A 16704-nucleotide genomic window follows, 5' to 3' on the forward strand; every position below is an offset into this window, starting at 1 on the left:
ACTGCCATGCTCCATGTCTCCAACCTGATGTCCATGACTAAGTTGCCCATGTAGTCCAACCAAGTAGACCCATCACAACAATCGGTCATCCTCATCCAAGTCTGCAATCTTCGGTCTAGTGAACTCAGTCACCTAACCATATCATCATCACGAGTCCCTTCCATCATAGCTCCCCCACTAAAGGTTCCACCAAGACTTGCTCTTGGTCTAGGCCATGAGAAGTCCACCCAAGCATCATCATATCTCAAGTGTATGCCCTTCAATCTATCCACGAGTCATGCCGGGCACTTAGCCAATGTGACTAAAGCATGACCCATTCATCCGCAACGATCATCATGTTCCTCCCTTGTCACGGGCCTTTGCACCTTTCATCATAAGGTCACAAACAACCCCAACAAGTCCTGCAACAATCAACAATCCTTGCTCTTCATCATCATCATGAGGTTCCTCCAAATGAGTATCCTCATTCATCCATGTCTGCAAACCGCACGATCCTGGTCCAACTTGATCAATCTCAAGTTCATCCTCCATCGTTGTCACATCTGCAACATCTTCAACTATCATCACTTCCTCTTCCTTGATAGCACAATCTGCAACTTCATCTTGCTCCATTGTCCAACCAAGTTGAAGAAGTTCATCTTCAACATTCTTTTCCAAGACTTCAAGTTCCTTTCGAATTCAGGGATTCTCTTCTTTCAACTGCTTCAACCTGTATAAGGTAAGCAAGAGCTTCCCTTCGCATTCTTCCAAACCTGCCATGTCTTGTCGTTCAGCTTGGCCCAAGCACTAAGCTTCACCTCTGCTAAACATGTTTCACCATTCACCAGTTTCACCAAGTTACCTGCAACCATGAACTAGCCCTTGTTCCACTTGTACGTGAAACCAACTTCCCTCACCTGCAAGTACCTGCTTCCACTGTTACTTCGTCACGAGCAACCTTGCTCACCAGCTCCAACCGAGCTTTGATACCAACTTCACTTCGGTGAAGTTGTGTAGCAGCTTCAACGTTCAATGCCCGAATTAGCTGCTCTGATACCAACTGTCACGCCCCTACACCTGCGGTAGTCTTTCAACCGCTTATAGTGAGGTGCAGCACCACCGAACACTTTCTTTTCATCAATACTTATGTTCGTGGACTACGCCTTAACATTCCATACTTAGTTTTATTTTCGTTACCAAGTATTATTATGTGTTCCTTTATACCAATGAATACCCATACACATTCATTATCAACAACATTATACAAGAGAAATACACAACAGTATAAAGGGAGGGGCAACTCCTTGCAATATGAGTCTGCCCGAATATCAATGTATATAATTTTTCCACTTTTACAAAGTACAGACTAAGTCCTTGGGAAACCCCAAATTATACTTAGCCAAATTTTCAACTTTGGCAAACTTGGTTGCCTAGCTCGTCGGCACCTCCGCACGGTCGCCGCACGACTCACTAACCCGTCGTTCACCTCGTCGCATGTCTTTGTCGGTTCGCTCTTCGTTTGGTCGCAAACGCCCAAACCGTGTACACCTGCCCACATGCAGTCCCGCTTGCCAACTCTTGGCAAATGCCCAAATCATGTGAACAGCACGTAGTACCGCCTGCCCAACTCTACGACCTCTGGTTCCAACCTTCGTTTCACGGTCGTGTCGTTTGCCCAACTTGGGCACGCCTCCAAGTTTCCACACACAGGCACCTCTACCCGAGACACACTCGCGTTCACAACCCAACACACCAACAAGTCTCCGTGCACACTTGCACGATGGGCGGGCACTCCCCTGAGTCGCCAAGACACCCACGCAAAGCCTTCGCACAAATCGGGCGCTCCTCTGTTTTCACCGTCGGGCACCCCGTCGCATAACCCGGGTGCCACACACCCATGCACGCCCTCACCCAACTGCCGGGCGCTCCTGCCCGCACCTTCACCCACAACCGCGCTTCACCGTGCACGACCGCCCAAGAACGGGCGCATCCTTAAATCTGCACCTTCCCCCTCTTAGACTTGCGCACTGCAGATCTGCGCCTCTTTACATGAGTGAAGATGTATTGAGCGCGTTGCGATGATAGAATACCTCCACACATTCTCCAACTTATATCAAGTGTAGGGTGTCGTGGTGGCTTGCCCAGCCGACCTCCCTGCACCCACACTTCATCGCATAAGCCCCTAAACCACATGTCGGCCTCCATACATGCTATCCACCATATAAACGTGCTGTCCTCCTCATACATATGTGCATAACACATTGCATCCTCCAAAGAGCTCACACTTTTCACCGTCGCAGGTCGCACTTCATGCCGGAGCGTGTGGTAAGAACCGCAGGTCCTTACAAGAAGGGTCTTGAACACGGCATCTTCAACAGTAGAGGAGGACGGTAGGAAGATGGGGGGAGCCTGGGACAAGCCCAGCTCATCCATGGTAGAGGAGGTGCAGCCCTAACGTGGCCAATGACAGCCCATGAGTGCACACAAAAGGTTGCAGAGCTCGAGGAGGCAAAATAAAATAAAATAAAAAAATAAAAATAAAATCTCTATACTTTTTCATATGTATAATTAGCATTTAATATAATATAATATACCTAAATTATAAAAAATTAAAAAATATATATTATTATTCCACAAGGCAGTGGATATTGCAATGGGTTTTGGATAAATCCATACTAGTTTGGGTTTGAGAAAAAAATATTGCAAAAAAATCTATAGTATAACATTACACATTGGAATATATGATTTTTTAAAAATAATATAATTTATTTATGTTCAATTTGATTAGCTCTCAAATTGAACATGTTATTACCCTTTGCCTCTATTAATGTGCCCATTACCTCTATTAATTAAGTACATAGATCACATCAAGGTGTAGGATGGACATTTATGGTACAATTTGTTTTGGGAAGGTCATAAAATTATTGCTAATGAGTATAATCATTTTATATCCCTATTTATAAAAATGGTTAATGATTAATACAACCTAATAAAAATATATATTATTTAAAATTACCTATATAATTTAAAATGATTATTTAAAATCACATATGTAAGTAAAAAAAATGTATTAATGGTATGTGAGAGATCTATTTTTATTTTTACATTATATTTTTAAGGGGTAGATGTCATTTTAGTTTTTTTGTGCGAATTTAACCACATATGATAGATTTTACACTATTAATGAATTAATGATATTCAAAATAATAAGATGTTGGTAATACGAATAAATATAAAATTTCCCATATTCACAAACTAAGGTATAATAGAAATTTATGATAGGACCTCTACACCTAGGTCTCATAATAAGATTTTCATAAGATCATATCCAAAAACTATAAAAAAAGTCAAATGTAAACTATTAATAATTATTTCTATGTTGCAATACATATAATGTTAATTTATAAAATGTAATAATGCATTTAATTACAGTTAAAAATTAATGTAATTATAACATTTTAAAATTTTAAATCTTTGTATTTTTATCGTTTTCTACTTTAATTTAGCTATAATTAAACTAAGTGACAGGCACTAGATATTATGGAGCTCTTGTTTATATATTAAATGTAGGAATTTACATGGTAAGTTCCTTAGATTGAACACCAAAGGACACTCCTCACAAACAAATCACAAATCAGTACACCAATATTCTTGACGTGGTTAAAACACTCAAAGAGGGAAACAATCCACGGCCTCAGCCAACGCAGCCACTTCAGACAGTATTATTAATAATAAAAAAAAAGAAAATTTACATAAGTTTATCTCATAAATGGTCAACGGAAAAATGACCCTCCATGCTCTTTAAATAGAGATCATGGACCAATCCACAAATCAAGTATCGATAACACCAAGGAGATAATGAACCATCAGATCACTTTATATTTAAAACATATCGTGACCATCAAATTGTAAATTACGAAAAATACATACCAAAGAAACACACTTTACCTAACTATACACTAGACTAAATTATACTTAATTGTTTCCTATGTATCAAAATATTTTAACATTAAAATATTTATTATGTGTAAAATTTAATTTATTATGTGTAAAATGCCTCTCAATGCTATTTTTTTGTTATTATGATTATCATTATAATAATAACTCTCAATATATTAATATTTTTCCTTTTAAATAAGAGTGTAAAGTACCTATCAACACTATAGTATCTTTTCTCCATAAAAGCGATCATCATAGCAAATCCTAATACATTGTAGTGATTTACAACAGTCAGATACAATAGAAAAAGGTAAGCATGAAGTAAGAACATTTATGCTGGTGCTGATTATGTCTCATTGATGCTGATTCCCGGGCTGACTGGATGTCATAAAAATAAAAAATAAGAAGTTAAGATGCCATATTTTTCCTTTTAAATAAAGTGTAAAGTACCTATCAACACTATAGTATATTTTCTCCATAAAACGATTATCATAGCAAATCCTAATACATTGTAGTGATTTACAACAGTCAGATACAATAGAAAAAGGTAAGCACGAAGTAAGAACATTTATGCTGGCGCTGATTATGTCTCATTGATGCCGATTTTCGAGCTGACTGGATGTCATAAAGATAAAGAAAAAGTTAAGATGCCATGATTCTCCCTAGTCCCGATACTAAACAACTCAATGGTGTTCTTAACGCTGCTATTAAACTACAGGTTAAAGGTAATTGTGCTACCAACTCGACTCCTCTCTAAAGGTTATGTGAGTTCTCCAGCAATTGCACAAGCATTCCCTCCATCACCCTGCATTGTGTTTTTAGGATATAATTTTGCATAAAAAGTTTCCCTCCATCACCCTGCATCGTCTTTTTAAGATATAATATTGCATAAGAAGTTACATGTTGCCAGCGCAAGCCCAATTAGAGAACCATGGCGGCAAACACCCAGACGAACATGCCCCTAAGGCAGATGGCAGTAGCATTTGAGGAATTGGCTTTGGCTCTTAAGTCGGGCAATGGTGATATTCAACTGGTCCCTTTTTGTCATGCTTGTTTCCGTGTGTCAGTGCTTTTTGGGTGCCTGGGGGTCGCCTTCAAATTTGCAGAAAAGGACTTTGTTGGCATGGTATAACTCAGTACACTGCTTTGCTTTTGATATATTGAGTATAACTGATTCACATTTTAATTAGTAAGAAAAATCTGAAAACATGCGTTGTTGGCCGATTTAAGTTTTTAGGTAATTTTGAATGATTGTGGTTGTGTGTTTCATGACCCTGTTGGCTTTATGGGAATCGATCCCATGGCCACCCACTTAACACCCGCTGGCTGTTAGACTAAACGATTCCGTTCCCATCATTGTCCTGAGCCTATATTAGTACACTATCGCTGTATTTTCTTTAACTCAACTATTTGTTTATCACTATCACTACGATAGGATATTAAATAAAATACCACTTGTCTAGTCAATTTAGTGTCCTAAATTGCTCTACATAAATTATCAGTCTGGGTATCGTAAATTGATGAAGTGTGGTGCACCATATGTGTAAATTGCTCTACATAAATTATCAGTCTGGGTATCGTAAATTGATGAAGTGTGGTGCACCATATGTGTTTAGTTAACGCTTTTTCTAATTTAATTGTTTTATAGTTTTTTTGTTGTTTTTGGGGGGTTTTGTTTCTTATGTTTAATCTAAAAAAGAAAAGCTATGTTTCTAGGTGAAATCTCTAAATGTTAATGGACAGTTAAATCTAATGACTTCTAATGTTAAACCCTGATTTCTAAAGAAAGGAGAAAATGAGACAAATCAAAACTTTAATCTAAGCCGGCAAAATGTTTATGAAATGAAAGCAAGAATGATAACAGCTAAATGAAATCCAAGAAAGCAAAAATAAAACCACTGCAATTAAAAAGTAAAAACTTGAAACTGCTTTTAATGGTTAGTCAATAATCTCATCTATAATCACAACATTTCGCCAATTAACTTCTAAATCGGTGTTAAGTTAAAAGCTTCGGAAATATCATCATATGGCATGAAAGAAATGACATCTAAATTATCTAATTTCACACTAATGAAAAGCAAAGCCAATTATCTCACCTATAATGACAATATTTCGCCAATTAACTTTTAAAATGGTGTTAAGCTAAAGGCTCTGGAAATATCATCGTATAGCATGAAAGAAATGACATCTAAACTATTTAATTGCACACTAATGAAAATCAACGCCAATCATCTCACCTATAATCACAATATTTCGCCAATTAACTTCTAAAACGGTATTAAGCTAAAAACTCAAGAAATATCATCATATAGCATAAGACACTAATCTAATAAGCAAATACAAGAAATATGTAAAGAAAACTAATCTACAATCAACCGGTTGAACACACTTGCATGAATGGAAACTCTAATTTATCAAACTTGAAAGCAATCAAATGACATACTTGAATGAAATCAAAACAAAACTACAAAACAAAATCTACTCTACCTTAACATCTACTTCACATCTCCTTCCATGTTGAGAACATCAAAACTTTATTCAAATTCTTCAAAATTACAAAGTACAACAAGGTTTTCCAAAGCTTTCCAAAGCCATCAAGGAAGAACTACAAACTCCAAGCTAAAGAGCTACCAAAAAGCTACAAGCTTAAGAACTAAAAAGCTAAGCTCAACTAACAAATGAAGGAGAGAGATCTCTTATTTATTCAAAAGGATGAGAAGTCATCTCATTAATGAGAGTCCATGAATCTTTCCCTCTACGTCTAGAGCCCTAATTAAAATAGGAACTGATAAGACACGTCTTATTAGAGTTTCAATACGATTAGGAGATGTGACACATATCCTCATGATTCCATGATTCTCTCCACTCAAATTCGAATTTGGCCTTAGAGTGTTACATTAAGGTCTTCTAGAAGCCTCCTTTTGACCTATACATGTCAACAATCTCAATAAACATATGCACATTATTTTCTATTTTTTAACCACAAATTTATTTAAAAAGGCTAAGAATTAATAAAGTTTAGAAAAACGTAAATGTGGCTCAATGATAATGAAAGTGAGATGAATGTAATGACATAATAGTGAAATTGAGGTGAAGTGGAAGTGACATAATGGACATAATAATAAAAGTGTAATGGAATGAATGACGATTTCAAGACCCAACACCATTTACATAGTTTAATTCCCAAAAATGACTCCCATCCTCTACCCCTCTCATCCTCTCTGGAGCCTCCACCTCTCTCATGAGCCTCCACCCATCCCATGAGATAGATTTGAAGCCGAGCACTGGTAGGACTAAACCCACAAAAAGAAACCAATTAAGGTGTGTCTAAACCTCATGAGTCTAGTACACTGCTACTTAATTTTATATTCATAATATACGCTGGAAAGAAAGTCGATTCACCTTTCTTATCTCCCAAAACCCTCTAGCACCATTTCTCGCTGCGTCCTCATTTCCTGCTTTTCGTTTCCGTTCCTGTAACATAGCTTTCCACGACTCTGTCAGTAAAATCTAAGGAAAACTACAACTTGTAGTCAATATGAGATTGAATTATGCCCGATTAGAAACGAAAGTACATTAAGTATGCTTAGCAATAAGCATATAAAAAGTACACTTAGCAAGAAGTATATAATGAAATCCTCAATTGAAAGTTGAAGGGGGAGGTCTGATAATTAAGTTGGTTAGAGACTCTTTTGTTCCGGTCCATGTGGGCTGTGGAAACATTTCGCTTAGATCTAAGGGATATCTGTCCAACCAAAATCACCAGGAATTACAATTGGCCTCACTTGCCTGCCTCGGTCAAATGACCTAGATTCATTAACTCTTTCGCATATCACAAGATAAGTTGATATCAAAACAAAATGAACGCATTGGCGCAATGGCATCCTGTCCAGGAGGATTGAACCCAGGTCTTTGTAAAGAAAATGCACTTGATTTAACACTTAATCATATCCTGCAGCTTGGCAGTAAATATTAACTGTGTCGCCTACTATGGTTCATATATATTTAAAAATTTCGAGAAAAGCATAAACGTTCATTTGTTTGTTTCATGCTCTTTTCGATTTCACTGTTTTTTTAACTATAAGTGACAAGTAGCGGGGGTAACACACAATATTAGCTTATGTAAGTGAGGACTCACTGAGGAATAACAATTCACTACCTTCGCAGGTGTAAGGTGTCATGATTGGGGATGTGAAACAAGCAATGGTATCGGTAGAATGTAGCTTGTACAAAGGACTGATTTCTTTAATTGACAGACACTTCGGCTAAATGTTGGTATGTTTTAAACCATAAAAAGTAAAGGGAAGCAAAAGTCGGGAAGCATCTTATGTATCTGTTTCTTGGTTGTCGTTTCCAGAAGATTGCACTCTGTTTAAAAGTAGAATGCCTGCTTATAATAAGGTCTCTGGTCACATTATACACTTTTCTAGGACTTGAAGAGAGCTCGAAATTCCCTGGTATCTGGATGCCAAGTTATTAATTTCTGTTCACTGCATATCAAAATGACATCATTTCTGTTGTCACTTCTAAATTATAATAGGACAACTAACTGTCAGCTACCATATTTATCATGTTTTACTGCTATGCATAAAGGGGAACAAACTGGGTCGAAGTAGAACAAAAGAAAAATAGTTGTATGCATGTTTTTTGGAATCTGTGTAAGTAAAAACATACTGAGGAATAGTGCTGCAGATTAATAGATATCAATTTGAATATTTTGGAAAATTGATGCAGATCCAATCTTTGACAGAAGCATCGAGTTCTTCTGCAACTTTACAAGCATTAATGGAATTGGACATCAAATCTGGTTCCATGAGGGATGGTAGCTATTCCCAGAACTTGCTTTTAGTCAAGCGAGGGCTGGACATGGTCAAAGTGTTATTTGAAAAACTACTTGTTACAGGGTATGCCTTCATATACAATTTTTACTTTTCCCATTTTCTCTTCATTCAAATTGGAGAATATTCTACAGGTTGTGAAACCCGATTAAATACAATGTAACCAGGATCCTCAATATGTTGGAACTTGGCTCCTTTACAGTAGACAAGATTGTAATAGAGTTAATGCTTAGAAGTGAATTTATGTATATTTATAAACAGATGGAGATTATCTTCATTCGAAGGGTATGGTGAATTATGATGGTCTTCTGCTACGCTTGATGGAAGGGAAAATTTGTCGTATTTACCTACTTTATTCTTCATTGTGGATCAGCTGGAACATTGACATGGAGTTATCGGCCTTCTTTTGAATTCATTACACCTAGGCCACAATAGCGCTATTGAAACAAGAAAAGACCACATCTTTTGTCTGGTCTGGACTTCAAGTATGCAAAGAAGGATGAAACTATGAGAGAACAGGTTTTTTAATACATGCCATGTAGGCTGGACCGGGTGGTTGTTGTAGCTTTGTAGTGACCTTTTCCTTCCCTTTTGCACTGATGATTTGACTTCGAAGGGGGCTCAAGCATGCTGACACTTATGCATGACATGTAGGGTGGACCTAGAGGTTTGTGTATGTGAAAATTTCTAAACAGAAATTCTATTACTGCATCAACTGATTTATTTCACCTACTTATTATTCTTAAGAAGTTATTTATGAAATCCCTTAAGTAAATATAAAAATAAATTCCACTACAAATATCACACCATTATATAGAGACAAATATATGCACAAGAATCAATCACATCAACACAATTATTTTTGGACAATTTTCCCTGGAAAAACCCAATGCGGGAAAACCGGTGCAGCAGAGGAGGGTTTTTATTATTCTTCAGCAACAATCGCTTTTACAAAAAAATTTACATAGACATTGGGAGAAAACACCTGAGACTTTTCTTCGAGACTTTTCGACACCCTAGAGAGCTTCCTTCCTCTACTGCGTCAGCCTTGCGTCATTCTGTGTGGCTCTATGCAGCTCTAGGCCCTCTCTACGTCATCCCTGCGTCTCCCTTTGTGCTGTCTCTTGGAGTCCCTGTGTCACTTCTTTTGAGTTCCCTGACTGCTGCTCATCCCCCTTCTTCCTCCACCCTGCAACTCTCCCTCCGAAATCAATCTCCTTCTCTCCGAGAATCGATTTTCCTTGGGATATTGAGTATCTGCTAGTGTATCTCCAAATGACCCTCTAGTCTTCTCTTATACTTTTCCTGTTGATGAATCAACGGTCGAGATTAAGTCCCTAATCAACGGCTAAGATTAAAACAGGCTTGATCCTCGTATCTTAGAAGCTTCTCATCCTTATCTTTATTAATACCCATTAATATTTTTATTTTCCTAAGATTAGACTTAGGAACCCATTAAAAATATTAATTATTTTAATAACTCCTCGTCTGGATGGAATTTCTCAAAACGATTTTTGGGTTTTGGAGATCTCATGTGCCTTAGCCTCTCCACCAATTTTCATGGCTAGAGCACATCCGATGCTACCTCAAATCAACACTCCCTCTTAGCAAGGAATGTGCTTTAGTAATGCTCCACCACTGAACATCACACTGATCCTTCCGCACCGATACCTGTGTTGATGCTGGGCCTGCTGCCCTACATCCACTGCATTGTTGCTTCCTGTATTGCTGCCCATGGCTCTGCCACTACCACTACTACATTTGTAATGCAGCTCCCTCTCAACATGCTGTCCATAGCACTGCCACTGCATTGCAACTTCTGATACTTATCTATTATTGAAATGGATTCTTTACCATCCCCACCTTCTCCCTGAAATGAACCAACTTTGTTCTTCCTAGAGCCTTGGTGAGGATGTCTGCGACATTTTCTCCTCTAGGAGTGTAGCTCAACTGTACTGCTCCTCGTTGGACACAGTCTCTGACAAAGTGACACCTGATATCAATGTGCTTTGACCAATCATGAAACACTGGATTCTCAGAGAGCTTGATACAACTCTGATTATCACACATGATCCTGGTCGCTTCCATCCTTCTATTGAATAGGTTCACAAGCAATTTTCTAAGTCATATGGCTTCGCACGAAGCTGTGCTAGCGGCTATATATTCTTCTTCTGTTCAGCTTAAAGCTACGGATTTTTGTTTCCTATTGCACCAAGAAGTCACCCCCGATCCAATGTTGAAACAGTGCCCAATGGTACTTTTCCGATCTACTGAACTTCCAGCCCAATCTGCGTCAGTGAATCCACTCAGCCTGATGTCATTGCCTCTGGTGTACAATAGTCCATGCTTGACTGTTCCTTGTATATACCTGAGAACTTGTTTGCCGATTGCCTAATGCGCCCTCGTAGTTTCCACCATGAACTGACTGAGGGTGTTGACAGCGTAACAAATGTTTGGCCTGGTATTGACCAGATACATCAGGGATCCTATGAGTTGCCTGTACAAGGTGGGATCAACATCTTTGTCTTCCAATGCATCAATTTTCTTCCAGTTGGTGATCATTGGAGTAGCCATAGGCCTAGAGTTCTGCACCCTGAATCTCTTCAGGATTTCTGTAGCATATCTCCCTTGCCCAAGGAAGATTTCACCCTTCTACTGCCAAACTTCCAACCCCAGGAAATAATGCATCTTTCCCAAATCCTTCATGTCGAATTCTATGGCTAGATTCTTCTTGCAATCCTCGATGAGCCTGGATGATCCTATCAGGAAGAGATCATCCACATATAATACTAGGACTAGAGGCTCATTCTCTATAACCAGATAGTATAGATTGGGATCTGCATCACTCTTGACAAACCCCATCTTTTGCAAGTAGCCATCAATTCGACCATACCATGCTTTAGGTGTCTGTTTAAGCCCATACAAGGCTTTCTTTAATCTGCATACATGAGATTTCTTCTCATGTGTCTCAAAGCCTTCTGGCTGTTCAATGTATACTTCGTCTTCTATTGCCCCGTTCAAGAATGTCGTCTTGACATCCATCTGATGAATCTCCCACCCCATTTGAGCCGCAAGGGATATCACGGTTCTAATAGAGGTATACCTGGTTACTAGGAAGAAGGTCTCTTCATAGTTTGTTCCATCCTTTTGAGCATACCTCTTAGCCATAAGCTTGGCTTTGTATTTCTCCTCACTGTCGTCTGTAGCATATTTGATCTTGTAGATCCATTTCGAACCTACCATTGATCTATCCTGAGGCCTAGGCACCACTTCTCAGACATCATTCACCATTATAGAGTTTTATTCCTCCACCATCACATCCACCCATACTTGATGTTGAACGACCTCCTGAAATCTGGAGGGTTCCCCAACCTGAGCTACTAAGGCTTGGTATTTGTCTGGCTGTCTTCGCTCCCTTTTATTGTTCTTAGGTGCACCAACGAATTCTTCTGCATCCCGCAGAATCTGTCGGAGTTCCTGACTTGTTCTTCCTCTGGTAGTAGGCGCATCTGGCAGCTCTTCCTCTTCTTGTGATTCCTCTTGTTTTGGAGGAGAATTGTTGGTACTAGCTTCCGCTGGTTGAAGTGGTCTGACCAACGACTCATTTTTTGACTGCTCCTCGGAAGACATTTCTCGAGATTTCCTAAAAGCTCTATCCTCCATGAACTTTACATCTCGCTGAACTACTACCTTCCTGCTCCTTGGAAGATAGACCCTATATGCCTTAGCATTCTCGCTATATCCCACAAGATATCCTTTCTCTGTAGTTTGATCTAACTTCTTCCTCTTCTCCTTGGGTATGCGACAGGATGCTAAACTCCAAATATCCTGAAATGACTAACTTCAGGTGTCTTCCCGGTGAAGACCTTTTATGGAGTAATCTTGCCCAACGCCCTATGAGGAGTTCTATTCTGGACATAGACTGTCGTGTTGCATGTTTTTGCCCACAGGAATTTTGGCATATCCTGATCATACAACATAGCCCTAATTGCTTCCACAATAGTCTTGTTCTTCCATTCTGCTCCGGATTGTAGGAAGCTGTCCACTCTCTTTTGATGCCCTCCCTGGCGCAAAAATCAGTGAAGTCCTTGTCAACATACTCTCCACCATTGTCTGAGCGCACACTTTTATCTTCTTTCTTATCAGATTCTCCACTTGAGCCTTAAACTCTTTGAATCGACCGAAAACCTCATCTTTGGTTTTCAGAAAGTAGATCCAAGTCTTCCTAGAATGGTCTCCGACACCACTAAGAGCTTTTGTGGACATCGGTCTACAAATGTTTGAGTGTATCCATCCTAGTACACTCTTGGCCCTATTGTTACTTCTTGGAAACATTGCTTTGGCATACTTGCCTAGAGCACACCCTCTGCATACATCATCTCGTTCAGTACTAAGATCTGGAACTCTTGTTACAGTTTTTTTGAGAATTCTCAGAGCCCCATGGTGCAAATGTCCCATCCTTTTGTGCCATAGTTCATTCAAATCCTTGTCTCCATTACTGCCTATCAGTGCCATTGGTGATTCTAGCTGCAATCTGTACAACCTGTTACTTTTGATTCCGATCCAGACATTCTTTTTCCAACTCAAGTGTTTGACATATACTTTCTCCTTAATGTAGAAAACGTCATAGCCCTTGTTTTGACATTGAGATACGGAAAGTAAGTTCATCCCCAGTCCTGGCACATGCAGCGCATTGGTAGCTCGGAACCGCTCTCCTGTTTCTGTTTGAAAAACTACAGTTCCTTTCCCTACTGGAGTACACTTTGCCTTATTCCCCATGGTGATTTGAAAATTCACTTTGTTCTTGATAATCTGAAAAAACATTCTCGGATTCCTGTCATATGCTAGGAAGCTCCACTATTTATATACCAAACCTCTGAGGAGGCAGAGCTTGCTACGCAAGCAACTGCTTCTTTCAATCTGGAAGCCAACATAGAATAATCGTGATTTCTGTCTCTTGTGCATTCTTTTGAAAATCTGTACGAGTCTCCTTGAGTTGATGCCTCTGCATCATGCTCTTGACCCATATTGATTTTCCCTTCCTGTCGCCGAATCTTTGCTCTGATACCATGTGAAATTTTCTAAACATAAATTCTATTACTACAACAACTGATTTATTTCACCTACTTATTATTCCTAATAAGGTATTTATGAAATTCCTTCAATAAATATTAAAATAAATTCCACTGCGGATATCACACCATTATATAGAAACAAATATATGCACAAGAATCAATTCCATCAACATAGTTATTTTTGGACAATTGTTCCCGAAAAACCCAATGCAGGAAAATTGGTGCAGCAGAGCAGGGTTTTATTATTCTTCAACAACAATCGCTTTTACAGAAAAATTTACATAGACACTGGAGAAAACACCTGAGACTTTTCTTTGAGACTTCCGACACCCTAGAGAGCTTCCTTTCTCTACTGCGTCAGCTCTGCATCATTCTGCGTGGCTCTGCGCAACTCTTGTCCCTCTCTGTGTCATCCCTGCATCTCTCTGATTTGCATCTCCCTCTGCATTGTCTCTCAGAGTCCCTACGTCACTTCTTCTAAGTTCCCTGACTGCTGCTCATCCCCCCTCTTCCTCCACCCTGTAACTCTCCCTCTGAAATTGATCTCCTTCTCTCCGAGAATCGATTTTCCTTGGGATACTGAGTATCTGCTAGTGTATCTCCAAATGACCCTCAAGTCTTCTCTTATACTTTTCCTGTTGATGAATCAACGATCGAGATTAAGTCCTTAATCAATAGCTAAGATTAAAACAGACTTGATCCTCGTCTCTTAGAAGCTTCTCATCCTTATCTTTATTAATACCTATTAATATTTTTATTTTCCTAAGTTTAGACTTAGGAACCCATTAAAAATATTAAATATTTTAATAACTCCTCATCTGGATGGAATTTCTCAAAACGATTTCTGGTCTTGGAAATCTCATGTGCCTTAGCCTCTCCACCAATTGTAATGGCTAGATCACATCTGATGCTACCCCAAATCAATAGTGTAGCTTTATAGTGACATTATCTTCCTTCTGCATTGATGATTTGACTCTGAAGAGGGCTCGAGCATGCCGATACTTGGATTGCATATATGAAAGGAATCTAGAGTAGATATATCTTGGGATCAAACTCACTATACCTAGGTTTCATCTAAAACTCTATCACGACATCTTGTCCTCTATATTTATGGTATTGTAGCAATGTTATTTCCTCCAATGGACTGAAGTTCCAGATGCAATGGCATGTTGTCTTCTTTCTGAGGCTTGAAGATGTCATGATTGGGAGGAGAGGAACTAGGAAGAGACTGCCTCCTTTTGAGATCTGCTTAATGCACAAACAAACCCTCTATTATTCCATAAAATGCTTTCCTAGATTCTTCTTTATAAACCTTCTTGGGATGTGGAAACTGATTTAAATGAGAAATAATGCATTCAGGTTGCTTATTAAGGGATAACATTATTTTTTCGGTAGTGCCCCAACCCCTTCTGGACTGAAGGAAGACTAGTTTAGAGTCTTCCTACACAGAGGTAGTGTTATATCCTCTTATGATAGCAATTTATTCTATGTAGACTTGAAATTCATACTTGTATGGTGCAATATTTTTTTTGTTAAGGTTGGTAGGTCCATTCCATTTTCTATTAAACAAAGGCAAATTTACACCACATACCTTGGCTAGGTGGCCTTAACTTGCCCCGAAGGGAAACCAAGTCTGTTAGCCACCTATCCGCATTGTAAGCCATCCAAAAATAGTAAAGTCTTAATCTCTCCAACCAAGCTAGATACGTCTCTGTTTCATGTCCATATACTAAATATCAATCTGAACTTATATTTGCATAACAGAAATTAAAAGCTATCCATATATAACAAAAGTCTGCATGGTTAAGTGACTATCCCTTCTGCTCCTTCGAGGCAGATTCGATGGGTGCCGGATTGTTGATTGATGCTCCAGGCATCTCATTCAGTTCTAGTATGAACGGGATGTGGCGGTCAATTCTATCCAACCTGATGTCTTGTTTATGAAGCTGGAAGAGAATTTTCTACAAATCTTGCTTGTAACTTAGCATACCTTGGAGTGTCACTGCCATTCCAACAGAAATCTGTTCCATTGCTTTGCCCAATAAACTCTTCATCAACCAATAGAGGTATAGAGTTTGTTTGAACTGCGTAATTCATCCTCTGGTGTTGCCTGGGTCCGGGACTAAAGTCCTCCAGTTGTTGATGTCTTTCTATGTCTCACTACCTTGTTTTATTTCTTCCTCCTACTCTTCTAATAGTTTACGTATTTCTTCATCCGTGTCCTCACGGTAAGCCTCCGCCGCTTCAGTGATAAGGTGTTCTACCGACTTCTTGCCCCTGCGGGGCTTCGACGTGCTTGGCTCCTTATCCTTTCTGGGTACCGAGCCTCTCCGTTCTCGTCCTCGTCCTCATCCTCTCGCAGGTCGAGCCATGTCCAGATTTCCTGAGCCCTGGTGACAACAACAATTTGTTAATCCAAAACAAATCACTGCAGTTTGGTACCTTTCCTGTTTTGTTTTGCTAGCACAATGAGCCACTCCATGCTTCTCCTCTCCCCTTGCTCTCTCAACCTTGGAGCTGGGGTGGTCCACAGACCGAACCCTATAATGGGGTTGGTTCTAGCTTTCCGTTGTCGCTCCCCTTTTCCATACCCAACAACTTCTGTTCACATTCAGGTAAGCCTTCCCTTGCCTAAACCAATCACGCATTCCCCTCCTCCTCCTTACTGTATGCTAGGAAGAAATTGGGACCCCTGCCCCCTCTGCCTAGGAAATAATAGCGTTGCCTCTCACTTGCTCCCATTTAGCTTTCCAATCAAGGTCTCTGGCTTTGCCATAGTCCCGAAAGGAATTCCGGTTAACCCAACACTTGCTTTGTCTGCAACTATAAGGTTTGCCTCCCATGCACCTTATCGACTGCTCCCCCCTTCCCCC

General features: G+C 39.4%; 1 protein-coding gene and 1 long non-coding RNA gene across 7 annotated transcripts in view; one reads left to right on the forward strand and one right to left on the reverse strand.

Moving 5' to 3' along the window:
* The window catches only part of LOC149226214 (accelerated cell death 11-like), a 183726-nt gene that overhangs the window by 74184 nt on the left and 92838 nt on the right, over positions 1-16704 (forward strand). For 3 of the 5 annotated variants that reach the window (XM_089377442.1, XM_089377446.1, XM_089377441.1), the window contains exon 3: positions 8653-8822. In XM_089377442.1, the coding sequence (XP_089233568.1) occupies positions 8653-8822 (170 nt within the window). Of the gene's footprint in view, positions 1-4654; positions 5045-8652; positions 8823-16704 lie in introns of those variants that run through there. The other 2 variants (XM_089377443.1, XM_089377444.1) reach the window with 2 other exon arrangements.
* LOC149226215 (uncharacterized) overlaps positions 6460-16704 on the reverse strand; it is a 142908-nt gene continuing 132663 nt past the window's right edge. For both annotated transcript variants that reach the window (XR_016247721.1, XR_016247720.1), the window contains 2 exons: positions 7321-7392; positions 6460-6844 (listed from right to left, as the gene is read on the reverse strand). This is a non-coding gene — a long non-coding RNA (uncharacterized LOC149226215). The remainder of the gene's footprint in view (positions 6845-7320; positions 7393-16704) is intronic.

This window comes from Pinus tabuliformis, chromosome J, assembly GCF_031772625.1.
Source record: "Pinus tabuliformis cultivar Carrire ecotype Pingquan chromosome J, CPIR1, whole genome shotgun sequence".
Lineage (NCBI taxonomy): Eukaryota > Viridiplantae > Streptophyta > Pinopsida > Pinales > Pinaceae > Pinus > Pinus tabuliformis.